At 33.5% G+C, this 14,520-nt stretch overlaps 1 protein-coding gene across 1 annotated transcript; it reads right to left on the minus strand.

The window, feature by feature from the left end:
• Window positions 1-666: 666 nt before the first annotated feature.
• Window positions 667-1,866, minus strand: LOC139875724 (protein FAR1-RELATED SEQUENCE 8-like). Its single transcript, XM_071863032.1, has one exon. The coding sequence runs from the start codon at window positions 1,864-1,866 to the stop codon at window positions 667-669; it is 1,200 nt and encodes a 399-aa protein (XP_071719133.1).
• Between the last annotated feature and the right edge of the window lie 12,654 nt (window positions 1,867-14,520).

Genomic DNA, 14,520 nt, shown 5'->3' on the forward strand with positions numbered 1-14,520 from the left:
TAAATAATCAAACTTTTCTTCGGTATTAGCAATATGTGCAGCTTCATAGAAATAAAAACACAATTTATCAAATTATTTAGCCCGTTCTCCGCTTTTCAAATCATCATAACAGTTAATCACGTGGTAGTGACGATGCTTCAAATCTTTCCTCTATCTAGACATGATATAGCGCGAAGGAAGTTCCTTAATATCCTTCTTAATTAATATTTTCATCATGTGCCTACAAAAAATTCCTCGAAACTCAAGCAAATGACAAGAACATCGAATATCACATCCAACTTCATCATAAGTCACTTTGTAAACAACTTTCCTCTTCAACTCTCCACGTTTTCCTCTGAGAATGTTTGTGACACTAAACATGGACATTGTACCATTTGTTGTCAAAAGTAAGTGATTGCAAAATAACATATTGTGCAGCTCAATCTGGATCAACTTAAACATCGCATTGGTGTAGGATTCTCGGAATTATTTTTCAAAGTAAAAGGCAGTCATCAATTTATAAGAAGCATTGAGAGAATCGAAATCGGCTTTATTTTCTTTCTCTATTTTGCTTTTAAGTGCATTGTCATATTGTTCAACAAATTGCCTTAAGGTAGTTTTTGAGTTAACATAATCATCAAAAAAAGCATTCATACCTTCACTTCTCTGAGTAGTAGACATCCCTGCCTAAAATATTACCTTGACATACAATGGCACCCAACGCTTTCGATCATTAAATAGGGAGCATAACCACTCATTGTTTTCAAGATTGTAGTCTTTTATCATTTGGGGCCACCCATCCTCAAACTCTTGATACTCAATAGACTCATATACAAGGGATTTTAACGTCTTCTTTATTGCTTTATATTCCTTCAACTTACCCAATTTTTTTGGAACCTTTTTCATTATATGCCATAGGCAGAGACGATGGTAAGATTCAGGGAATACACGTGCTATAGCTGCTTGCATTGCTCGACACTGGTCTGTGATTATTGCTTTTGGTGCATGTCCATCCATGCATTCCAACCATGACTTAAATAACCACACATATGTTTCTGTATCCACATGTGAAATTAAACCACATCCAAATAACATAGATTGCCCATGGTGATTCACTCCAACAAAAGGAGCAAAAGGCATATTATATTTGTTGGTCAAATATGTGCTGTCAAAAGACACGACATCTCCAAATGATTGGTAAGCTGCTCTAGACCTTGAATCAGCCCAAAAAACATTTTTTAAACGACCTTCATCATCCATATCAATCACATAAAAAAAGTTTGTACTTTTTTGCATACGGACAAAATAATCACGAAGTGCTTCAGCATCCCCCTTTCCAAGTCGAAGTTGTCTTACCTTCGCAATGTAATTTCTACAATCTCTCTCATCAAATGTCAAGTTCTCATATCCTTCGGCTTCTACTACCAAGGAACTAAAATTTTTTGCTACTGAAATCCCAGCAGAATCATTTAACTCTAGTCTTCTCTTAGAATAAGGATCAATTTTCTTATGAGACCGGTGATTTCGTGATTTTCTGGGACTTAATGCATGATTATGCTCAAAACAAACACCGGAGATAGTGCATTTTCCATCACAATCAATTATCACACTTATTTTTGCCTTACAATCTATTTTGCTTGACTTCCTTGGTTTGTTAGATTCCGACTTCGGCTCATACACACCTTCTTTATGACATCCAAGTGCATAATATTTTTTGTCACCCTTTGTCCTTGTACTGGATATACGAACTCCATGTCCCATTTGATATGCATAATTGTTGTAGTAACTATAAATCTCGTCTTCTGAATTAAATTTCATCCCAACATTAGGAATGTCTTCCGAAGTTTCTTGTTCCAGATTTGATGATTCCACCCCCAAATTCGTCATCCTAAGTAAAGAACAAATTGTAAAAAAGATTAGTCGCACTTTTTGTAAAGCAGATGTATTCGGATGTTCACAAAATTTATTTTTTTAATAGAAAAAGATGTATTAAATGTTACACTTATAAATACATTCATGTAAATTATACTCCGTAATGTCTAGTTTAATAATAATAAAAATGTCACTGTTATACATGCGAGCGAAGATTGCTTATAAACGCTAATTGTTGTATTGATGGATGATAATAAAAAGATAATAAATAAATATACACCTAATATTTTAATAGTATAGATAGAAGATAAATATCTTCACGAAGAACAAATTATTATTCATAAATGAGTTTTGAAGATGTACCAAATATTATATGTGAATTGCAGCAGAGAGTGATTGAAAGCTTCGACGGCAGTAGGTGTAGACGATAATAATATATTAGGGTTTATTCATCCAGATTTAATACAATTAAATATAATTATAATTATAATTATATTAATTAGAAAAGAATAATAGTAATGCATTTTAAGCAAGGGTAATTTAGGCATAGCAGATTAATTATTGTTGACTAACACAAAAGGTAAATACACATATCACCATATTAGTGGGTAGGACAATTTTTAGGCATATAAGGTAGTAGGATAAATCATTTTCCAGTGAACAAAGAAGGTATTTAGGTGGATCCAGCAAAGATTGAAACCGTTGAAAAGTGGGAAACCCCGAAAACTCCGAAACACATACGTCAATTTTTAGGACTAGCTGATTACTACAGAAGGTTCATCCAAGACTTTTCCAGAATAGCAAAACCCTTGACTGCATTAACGCATAAAGGGAAGAAATTTGAATGGAAAGATGAACAAGAGAAAGCGTTTCAATTGTTAAAGAAAAAGTTAACTACGGCACCTATATTGTCATTACCTGAAGGGAATGATAATTTTGTGATATATTGTGACACCTCAAAGCAAGGTCTCGGTTGTGTATTAATGCAACGAACGAAAGTAATTGCTTATGCGGCTAGACAATTGAATATTCACGAACAGAATTGTACGACGCATGATTTGGAATTAGGTGCGGTTGTTTTTGCATTAAAGACTTGGAGGCACTACTTATATGAGGTCAAAAGTATTATATATATACCGACCATAAAAGTCTTCAACACATATTTAATCAGAAACAACTGAATATGAGGCAGCGTAGGTGGATTGAATTGTTGAATGATTACGACTTTGAGATTCATTACCACCCGGGGAAGGCAAATGTGGTAGCTGACGCCTTGAGCAGAAAGGACAGAGAACCCATTCGAGTAAAAGCTATGAATATAACGATTCACACTAACCTTACTACTCAAATAAAGGAGGCGCAACAAGGAGTTTTAAAAGAGGAAAATTTAAAGGATGAAATACCCGAAGGATCGGAGAAGCATCTTAATATTCGGGAAGACGGAACCCGGTATAGGGCTGAAAGAATTTGGGTACCAAAATTTGGAGATATGAGAGAAATGGTACTTAGAGAAGCTCATAAAACCAGATACTCATTACATCCTGGAACGGAGAAGATGTACAAGGATCTCAAGAAACATTTTTGGTGGCCAGGTAAGAAAGCCGATGTTGCTAAATACGTAGGGGAATGTTTGATTTGTTCTAAGGTCAAAGCGGAGCATCAGAAACCATCAGGTCTACTTCAATAACCCGAAATCCCGAAATGGAAATGGGAAAACATTACCATGGATTTCATCACTAAATTGCCAAGGACTGCAAGTGGTTTTGATACTATTTAGGTAATAGTTGATCGTCTCACCAAATCAGCACACTTCCTGCCAATAAGAGAAGATGACTAGATGGAGAAGTTAGCACGACTGTATTTGAAGGAAGTCGTCTCCAGACATGGAATACCAATCTCTATTATCTCTGATAGGGATGGCAGATTTATTTCAAGATTCTGGCAGACATTACAGCAAGCATTAGGAACTCGTCTAGACATGAGTACTACCTATCATTCACAAACTGATGGGCAGAGCGAAAGGACGATACAAATGCTTGAAGACATGCTATGAGCATGTGTTATTGATTTCGAAAACAGTTGGGATCGACATCTACCGTTAGCAGAATTTTCCTACAACAACAGCTACCATTCAAGTATTGAGATGGCGCCGTTTGAAGCACTTTATGGTAGAAAGTGCAGGTCTCCAATTTGTTGGAGTGAAGTGGGGGATACACAGATTACGGGTCCAGAGATAATACAAGAAACTATCGAGAAGATCATCTAAATTCAACAACAGTTGAAAACCGCCCAAAGTCGACAAAAGAGCTACGCCGACATTAAAAGAAAAGATATAGAATTTGAAATTGGAGAGATGGTCATGCTTAAGGTTGCACCTTGGAATGGCGTTGTTCGATTTGGTAAATGAGAGAAATTAAATCCAAGGTATATTGGACCATTCAAGATTATTGATCGTGTCAGACCAGTGGCTTACCGACTTGAGTTACCTCAACAACTCGCGGCTGTACATAACACTTTCCACGTCTCGAATTTGAAAAAATGTTTTACTAAAGAAGATCTCACTATTCCGTTAGACGAAATCCAAATCAACGAAAAACTTCAATTCATCGAAGAACCCGTTAAAATAATGGATCGTGAGGTTAAAAGACTTAAACAAAACAAGATACCAATTGTTAAGGTTCGATGGAATGCTCGTAGAGGACCCGAGTTCACCTGGAAACGAGAAGATCAGATGAAGAAGAAATACCCGCACTTATTTCCAGAAGATACGTCAACACCTCCAACTACTTAAAATTTCGGGACGAAATTTATTTAACGGGTAGGTACTGTAGTGACCCGAACTTTTCAATGTTTATATATATTAAATGAAATTGATATTTACATGATTAAGTGTTTCCAACATGTTAAGCAATCAAACTTATTAAGACTTGATTAATTGAAATAGGTTTCATATAGACAATTGACCACCCAAGTTGACCGGTGATTCATGAACGTTAAAACTTGTTAAAACTTTATGATGACATATATATTATTATATATATAATTAACATCATATTATGATAAGTAAGTATCTCATTAGGTATTTTAACAATGAGTTATATACATAAAATTGTGTTTATTGAATTAAGAAACTCGAAACGGTATATATAACATGATATAAAATTGAGTTATATTACATATGAATCATATTAAGATATTGTTACACTATGTTTAATCATGATAAATGATAAGTAAACCTATCATTCTGTATATTAACAATGAACTACATATGTAAAACAAGACTACTAACTTAAGAATTTCGAAACGAGACATATATGTAACGATTATCGTTGTAACAACATTTAATTGTATATATATATCATACTAAGATATATTAATATATCATAATATCATGATAATGTAATAATTTAACATCCCTTTAGATATAATAAACAATGGGTTAACAACATTTAACAAGATCGTTAACCTAAAGGTTTCAAAACAACATTTACATGTAACGACTAACGATGACTTAACGACTCAGTTAAAATGTATATACATGTAGTGTTTTAATATGTATTCATACACTTTTGAAAGACTTCAAGACACTTATCAAAATACTTCTACTTAACAAAAATGCTTACAATTACATCCTCGTTCAGTTTCATCAACAATTCTACTCGTATGCACCTGTATTCGTACTCGTACAATACACAGCTTCTAAATATATGTACTATTGGTATATACACTCCAATGATCAGCTCTTAGCAGCCCATGTGAGTCACCTAACACATGTGGGAACCATCATTTGGCAACTAGCATGAAATATCTCATAAAATTACAAAAATATTAGTAATCATTCATGACTTATTTACATGAAAACAAAATTACATATCCTTTATATCTAATCCATATACTAACAACCAAAAACACCTACAAACACTTTCATTCTTCAATTTTCTTCATCTAATTGATCTCTCTCAAGTTCCATCTTCAAGTTCTAAGTGTTCTTCATAAATTCTACAAGTTCTAGTTTCATAAAATCAAGAATACTTCCAAGTTTACTAGCTCACTTCCAATCTTGTAAAGTGATCATCCAACCTCAAGAAATCCTTGTTGTTTATAGTAATATATCATTCTAAATCAAGATAATACTCATATACAAACTTTGATTCAATTCCTATAACTATAACTATCTTAATTCGAGTGATAATATTACTTGAACTTGTTTTCGTGTTATGATTCTACTTCAAGAACTTTCAAGCCATCCAAGATCCTTTGAAGCTAGATAATTTCTTGTCACTTCTAGTAGGTTTACCTACTAAACTTGAGGTAGTAATGATGTTCATAACATCATTCGATTCATACATATAAAACTATCTTATTCGAAGATTTGAACATGTAATCACTAGAACATAGTTTAGTTAATTCTAAAGTTGTTCGCAAACAAAAGTTAATCCTTCTAACTTGACTTTTAAAATCAACTAAACACATGTTCTATATCTATATGATATACTAACTTAATGATTTAAAACCGAAAAACACGAAAAACACCGTAAAACCGGATATACGCCGTCGTAGTAACACCGCGGGCTGTTTTGGGTTAGTTAATTAAAAACTATGATAAACTTTGATTTAAAAGTTGTTCTTTTGGGAAAATTATTTTTCTTATGAACATGAAACTATATCCAAAAATCATGGTTAAACTCAAAGTGGAAGTATGTTTTCCAAAATGGTCATCTAGACGTCGTTCTTTCAACTGAAATGACTACCTTTACAAAAACGACTTGTAACTTATTTTTATGACTATAAACCTATACTTTTTATGTTTAGATTCATAAAATAGAGTTCAATATGAAACCATAGCAATTTGATTCACTCAAATCGGATTTAAAACGAAGAAGTTATGGGTAAAATAAGATTGGATATTTTTTGATTGTTGTAGCTACGGGAAATATTGTAACAATTCTATACAAATCATATCCTAGCTAACTTATATTGTATTATACATGTATTCTAATATAATCTTGGGATACCATAGACACGTATGCAAATGTTTTGACATATCATATCGACCCATGTATATATATTATTTGGAACAACCATAGACACTCTATATGCAGTAATGTTGGAGTTAGCTATACTGGGTTGAGGTTGATTCCAAAAATATATATACTTTGAGTTGTGATCTAGCCTGAGACGTGTATACACTGGGTCTCGGATTGATTCAAGATAATATATATCGATTTATTTCTGTACATCTAACTGTGGACAACTAGTTGTAGGTTACTAACGAGGACAGCTGACTTAATAAATTTAAAACAGTAAAACGTATTAAAAATTTTGTATATATATTTTGAACATACTTTGATATATATGTACATATTTGTTATAGGTTCGTGAATCGACCAGTGGCCAAGTCTTACTTTCTGACGAAGTAAAAATCTGTGAAAGTGAGTTATAGTCCCACTTTTAAAATTTAATATTTTGGGATGAGAATACATGCAGTTTTATAAATGTTTTACGAAATAGACACACGTAATTAAAACTACATTATATGGGTGAATGATCGAAGCCGAATATGCCACTTTTTCCTGGTAACCTAAGAATTAGTAAACCGATCTACTAATTGACGCAAATCCTAAAGATAGATCTATTGGGCCTAACGAACCCCATCCAAAGTACCGGATGCTTTAGTACTTCGAATTCATTTTTATCATGTCCGAAGGATTTCCCGGAATGATAGGGGATATTCTTATATGCATCTTGTTAATGTCGGTTACCAGGTGTTCACCATATGAATGATTTTTATCTCTATGTATGGGATGTATATTGAAACATGAAATCTTGTGGTCTATTATTATGATTTGATAATATATAGGTTAAACCTATAACTCACCAACATTTTTGTTGACATTTTAAGCATGTTTATTCTCAGGTGATTATTAAGAGCTCCCGCTGTTGCATACTAAAATAAGGACAAGATTTGGAGTCCATGCTTGTATGATATTATGTAAAAACTGCATTCAAGAAACTTATTTTTGATGTAATATATTCTTATTGTAAACCATTATGTAATGGTCGTGTGTAAACGGTATATTTTAGATTATCATTATTTGATAATCTACATAATTCTTTTTAAACCTTAATCGATAAAATAAATGTTATGGTTGTTTTAAAAATGAATGCAGTCTTTGAAAAACGTCTCATATAGAGGTCAAAACCTCGCGACGAAATCAATTAATATGGAACGTTTATAATCAATATGAACGGGACATTTCAAATACCACCCCGAATCTTGTGGAGTAATGTTGTTGAAAGAGCGAAAAAAGTTGAGCATTGGCTGCTTATTAAGCGTGTTGCAGTACATCTCAAATAAAACGATTTTTTTAACAGCATTTGGATGCAATTGAGCAATTGCAACCTTGTAATGTTCACACACGCTACGAAAAAAACTTCAGTGGAAGTCGTAAGTTGCCGTGAGAGATAGCGCCTTCGTAGATTGTGATCATATATTTGGGTGGGGCGTTGGCCCTATCTTCTGCCGATGGCGAGGTAGGTGAAAACTGAGCCAACATTGGGTAATGTTGTTTTAGGGTTTCGATCTTATCCGCTGTCATATATGAGATGAATGCATTGGGTGTGTTTGCAGATGATGTTGATGCCATTTTTGATTATGTGAGAAGACGAGGTAATGAATTTGAATTCAGCAAAGTATGAAACGATAAATTGAATTTGATGGATGTTGGATTCGATAAAACTCGTTTACAGAGAAATTGATTGTGAAAGAGTAAAGTTTGTAGTGCGAGTTGCTTTGCTATTTATAATTAAAATTGAGACGAGGAAGTCGTAGGGGTAATGATTAATATTTAACAGATAGAATTACCGCAAAGCATCAATGGTAATTATATAGCCGTTACAACGTTTCTCGATTTGACAGCTTTTCCAAAATTATTGCTGTTATTACGCGTTATCATTGCAAAAATTAACAGTAATAAATTAATGGTGAAAAATTATTAAGACTTACTGCAAAGATATTTTTTAATAGCAAACTTTATTTTTTAGAGTTTATGATGATACATTTTCTATGCAAAATGTACCATAACAAAGTGGGGAGACTTAATCATATACATAGCATTGTATATGTATATTTTAATTGCTAAAGGCTAAAAACAGAGGTTACACGAAGTATATTTTAAGGATTTGGAATATCCGCTGAAAGTTAAGATAGCGGATCATATTGCGCATTAATAAAAGACTGCAGATTCTTTTCGCTGAGTTAACGTGAATGATTAGACAATCCACATACCGCAAATATTCTGGAAACTATAAACAGAGAGATTGGCCTCTCATTTATAGGTTGTTGATTCTCTGCCATTTGCCCAAGCCTTTGTAATTTCCACTTGTGACTTTGCCCAAGGAACTTTTACATTGTGTTAAGCTGAATCATGCTAATTGACAATCAAGACCGGGTCGGGGTGGTTGATCACTTGATTGATAAAGTGAAAGACGATCATCAGGGCCCAAAACAATCATCAAACATCCCATTCCGCCATCTTAATCTCATTGCACTCAATCCTTAATTAAGGATCTTTAATATAGGATTGATCATTAAGCACTGCACACTTTTGCACATCACTTGCACCTCTTGAGACAACCTTTAACTAGTCCTATGTTTAACCTGCTTTTCAATTTAGCCGAGTCAGCAAAATTCCATAACCTCCTCGTATGTCCCTCAGTCAACACAATAGGCTTCCCTTGAACTGTACGATTAATTACATTGACTCGACGATCACCATCCATCATCTTTGACAAAGAAGCATTCTTCCAAAACTCACGCTGGTGAGAGACATAGGAAGGCACAGCGTGAGATATCGCCTTGAAGATGCGAGACCTCTCTAAAAACTCCATGATTCCGTGATAATCAGCTAAATAATCAGACTTGTTTAGATTGGCAATCATGTTATTGTTACTGCCAACCTTTAGCTCATTGTTGTGCTCATCAGCCTTCTTAGAACGAGACTTAGTGACTCTCCTAGGTTTTGAATTCTTCTCAGCACAAGGATGACCGAAATCAGAGACGACACCCTCAGTAGTTGGAACGTTAGAAGCAGGAGTTCTAGATATAGTTTGAAATGTCCCGTTCATATTGATTACAAACGTTCCATATTAATTGATTTCGTCGCGAGGTTTTGACCTCTATATGAGACGTTTTTCAAAGACTGCATTCGATTTTAAAACAAACCATAACCTTTAAAGTATTACGACGATTATCAAATAATGATAATCTAAAATATAGCGTTTTTCACACGACCATTACATAATGGTTTACAATAATATTACACATCAACATAAGTCTTCGAATGCAGTTTTTAAACAATATTATACAAGCATGGACTCCAAATCTTGTCCTTAATTTAGTATGCAACAGCGGAAGCTCTTAATAATCACCTGAGAATAAACATGCTTAAAACGTCAACAAAATTGTTGGTGAGTTATAGGTTTAACCTACATATTATTAAATCATAATAATAGACCACAAGATTTCATTTTTATAACACATCTCTTATCAGGCATTTCGCAAACTGCATAGAGATAAAAATCATTCATATGTTGAACACCTGGTAACTGACGTTAACTTAATGCATAGAATATCCCCAAAACAGAACCTCTCGTCTGTATAATAATCTCAAAGTACTAAACCATCCATAACCTGAATGGGGGTTGTTAAGCCCAATAGATCTATCTTTAGGATTCGCGTCAATTAGGGGCCATTTCCCTAATTCTTAGGCTACCAGACTTGAAGGGTGATATTCGGTTTAATAATCCAACCATAGAATGTAGTTTTGCGTACTTGTGTCTATTTTGTAAAACATTTATAAAGCTGCATGTATTCTCATCCCAAAATATTAGATTTTAAAAGTGGGACTATAACTCACTTTCACAGATTTTTACTTCGTTAGGAAGAAGACTTGGTCACTGGTCGATTCACGAACCTATAACATATATGTACATATATATCAAAGTATGTTAAAAATATATTTACAACATTTTTTAATACGTTTTAATGTTTTAAATATTTTCAGTCAGCTGTCCTCGTTAGTAACCTACAACTACTTGTCCAAAGTTAGATGTACAGAAATAAATTGATATATATTATCTTGACCCAATCCACGACCCAGTGTATACACGTCTCAGGCTAGATCACAACTCAAAGTATATATATTTTTGGAATCAACCTCAACCCTGTATAGCTAACTCCAACATTACTGCATATAGAGTGTCTATGGTTGTTCCAAATAATATATATATGGGTCGATATGATATGTCAAAACATTTGCATATGTGTCTATGGTATCCCAAGTTACATAATATATTAGCATACATGTATAATACAATATAAGTTAGCTAGGATATGATTTGTAAAGATTTGTTACCAATTTTCACGTAGCTACAAAAAGTAAAAATATCCAATCTTGTTTTACCCATAACTTCTTCGTTTTAAATCCGTTTTGAGTGAATCCAATTACTATGGTTTCATATTGAACTTAAGTTTATGAATCTATATAGAAAAAGTATAAGTTTATAGTCGGAAATATAGGTTACAAGTGATTTTTGTAAAGGTAGTCATTTCAGTCGAAAGAACGACGTCTAGATGACCATTTTGGAAAACATACTTCCATTTTGAGTTTAATCATGATTTTTAGATATAGTTTCATGTTCATAAGAAAAATCATTTTCCCAAAAGAACAACTTTTAAATCAAAGTTTATCATAGTTTTTAATTAACTAACCCAAAACAGCCCGCGGTGTTACTACGACGGCGTATATCCAGTTTTACGGTGTTTTTTGTGTTTTCAGGTTTTAAATCATTAAGTTAGAATATCATATAGATATAGAACATGTGTTTAGTTGATTTTAAAAGTCAAGTTAGAAGGATTAACTTTTGTTTGCGAACAAGTTTAGAATTAACTAAACTTTGTTCTAGTGATTACAAGTTTAAACCTTCGAATAAGGTAGTTTTATATATATGAATCGAATGATGTTATGAATATCATTACTACCTCAGGTTTTGTGGGTAAACCCACTGGAAATAAAAAAAAATATATCTAGCTTCAAAGGATCCTTGGATGGTTTGAAAGTTCTTGAAAGAGAATCATGACACGAAAACAAGTTCAAGTAAGATTTCCACTCGAAATAAGATTGTTATAGTTATAGAAATTGAATCAAAGTTTGAATATGAGTATTACCTTGTATTAGAAAGATATCTTACTGTAAATAAGAAAGATTTCTTGAGGTTGGATGACCACTTTACAAGATTGGAAGTAAGCTAGCAAACTTGGAAGTATTCTTGATTTTATGAAACTAGAACTTATAGAATTTATGAAGAACACTTAGAACTTGAAGATAGAACTTGAAAGAGATAAATTTGATGAAGAAAATTGATGAATGAAAGTGTTTTTAGGTGTTTTTGTTCATTAGTATATGGATTAGATATAAAGGATGTGTAATTTTGTTTACATGTAAATAAGTCATGAATGATTACTAATATTTTGGTAATTTTATGAGATATTTCATGCTAGTTGCCAAATGATGGTTCCCACATGTGTTAGGTGACTCACATGGGCTGCTAATAGCTGATCATTGGAGTGTATATACCAATAGTACATACATCTAAAAGCTGTGTATTGTACGAGTACGAATACGGGTGCATACGAGTAGAATTGTTGATGAAACTGAACGAGGATGTAATTGTAAGCATTTTTGTTAGTTAGAAGTATTTTGATAAATGTCTTAAACTCTTTCAAAAGTGTATAAATACATATTAAAACACTACATGTATATACATTTTAACTGAGTCGTTAAGTCATCATTAGTCGTTACATGTAAATGTTGTTTTGAAGCCTTTAGGTTAACGATCCTGTTAAGTGTTGTTAACCCATTGTTTATTATATCAAATGAGATGTTAAATTATTACATTATCATGATATTATGATATATTAATATATCTTAAAATGATATATATACAATTAAATGTCGTTACAACGATAATCGTTACACATATGTCTCGTTTCGAAATCATTAAGTTAGTAGTCTTGTTTTTACATATGTAGTTCATTGTTAATATACTTAATGATATGTTTACTTATCATAATACCATGTTAACTATATATATATCCATATATATGACATCATATAGTTTTTACAAGTTTTAACGTTCGAGAATCACTAGTCAACTTGGGTGGTCAATTGTCTATATAAAACCTATTTCAATTAATCAAGTCTTAACAAGGTTGATTGCTTAACATGTTGGAAATAATTAATCATATAAATATCAATTTCATTTAATATATATAAACATGGAAAATTTCGGGTCACTACAGTACCTACCCGTTAAATAAATTTCGTCCCGAAATTTTAAGCAGTTGGAGGTGTTGACGTATCTTCTGGAAATAAGTGCGGGTATTTCTTCTTCATCTGATCTTCTCATTCCCAGGTGAACTTGGGTCCTCTACGAGCATTCCATCGAACCTTAATAATTGGTATCTTGTTTTGCTTGAGCCTTTTAACCTCACGATCCATTATCTCGACGGGTTCTTTAATGAATTGTAGTTTTTCATTGATTTTAATTTCGTCTAAAGGAATAATGAGATCTTCTTTAGCTAAGCACTTCTTCAGATTCGAGACGTGAAAGGTATTATGCACATTGGTGAGTTGTTGAGGTAATTCAAATCGGTAGGCTACTAGTCCGACACGATCTAAAATCTTGAATGGTCCAATGTATCTTGGATTTAGTTTCCACCGTTTACCAAATCGAACAATGCCTTTCCAAGGCGAAACCTTAAGCATGACCATCTCCCCAATTTCAAATTCTATATCTTTTCTTTTAAGGTCCGCGTAGCTCTTTTGTCGACTCTGAGCGGTTTCAATCGTTGTTGAATTTGGATGATTTTCTCTGTAGTTTCTTGGATTATCTCCGGACCCGTAATCTGTCTATCCCCCAATTCATTCCAAAAAATTGGTGATCTGCACTTTCTACCATAAAGTGCTTCAAATGGTGCCATTTCGATACTCGAGTGGTAACTGTTGTTGTAGGAAAATTCTGCTAATGGTAGATGTCGATCCCAACCGTTTCCAAAATCAATAACACATGCTCGTAGCATGTCTTCAAGAGTCTGTATCGTCCTTTCGCTCTGTCCATCGGTTTGTGGATGATAGGCAGTACTCATGTCTAGACGAGTTCCCAATGCTTGTTGTAATGTCTGCCAAAACCTTGAAACAAATCTGCCATCCCTATCAGAGATAATATAGATTGGTATTCCATGTCTGGAGACGACTTCCTTCAAATACAGTCATGCTAACTTCTCCATCTTGTCATCTTCTCTTATTGGCAGGAAGTGTGCTGATTTGGTGAGACGATCAACTATTACCCAAATAGTATCAAAACCACTTGCAGTCCTTGGCAATTTAGTGATGAAATCTATGGTAATGTTTTCCCATTTCCATTCCGGGATTTCGGTTTGTTGAAGTAGACCTGATGGTTTCTGATGCTCAGCTTTGACCTTAGAACACGTCAAACATTCCCTGACGTATTTAGCAACATCAGCTTTCATACCTGGCCACCAAAAATGTTTCTTGAGATCTTTGTACATCTTCCCCGTTCCAAGATGTATTGAGTATCTGGTTTTAT

The sequence above is a fragment of the Rutidosis leptorrhynchoides genome, chromosome 11 (genome assembly GCF_046630445.1).
Source record: "Rutidosis leptorrhynchoides isolate AG116_Rl617_1_P2 chromosome 11, CSIRO_AGI_Rlap_v1, whole genome shotgun sequence".
Taxonomy (NCBI): Eukaryota; Viridiplantae; Streptophyta; class Magnoliopsida; order Asterales; family Asteraceae; genus Rutidosis; species Rutidosis leptorrhynchoides.

Coding starts and splice junctions, on each gene's coding strand:
- LOC139875724 (XM_071863032.1), bottom strand. CDS start 1,866: ATGACGAATTTGGGGGTGGAATCATCAAATCTGGAACAAGAAACTTCG.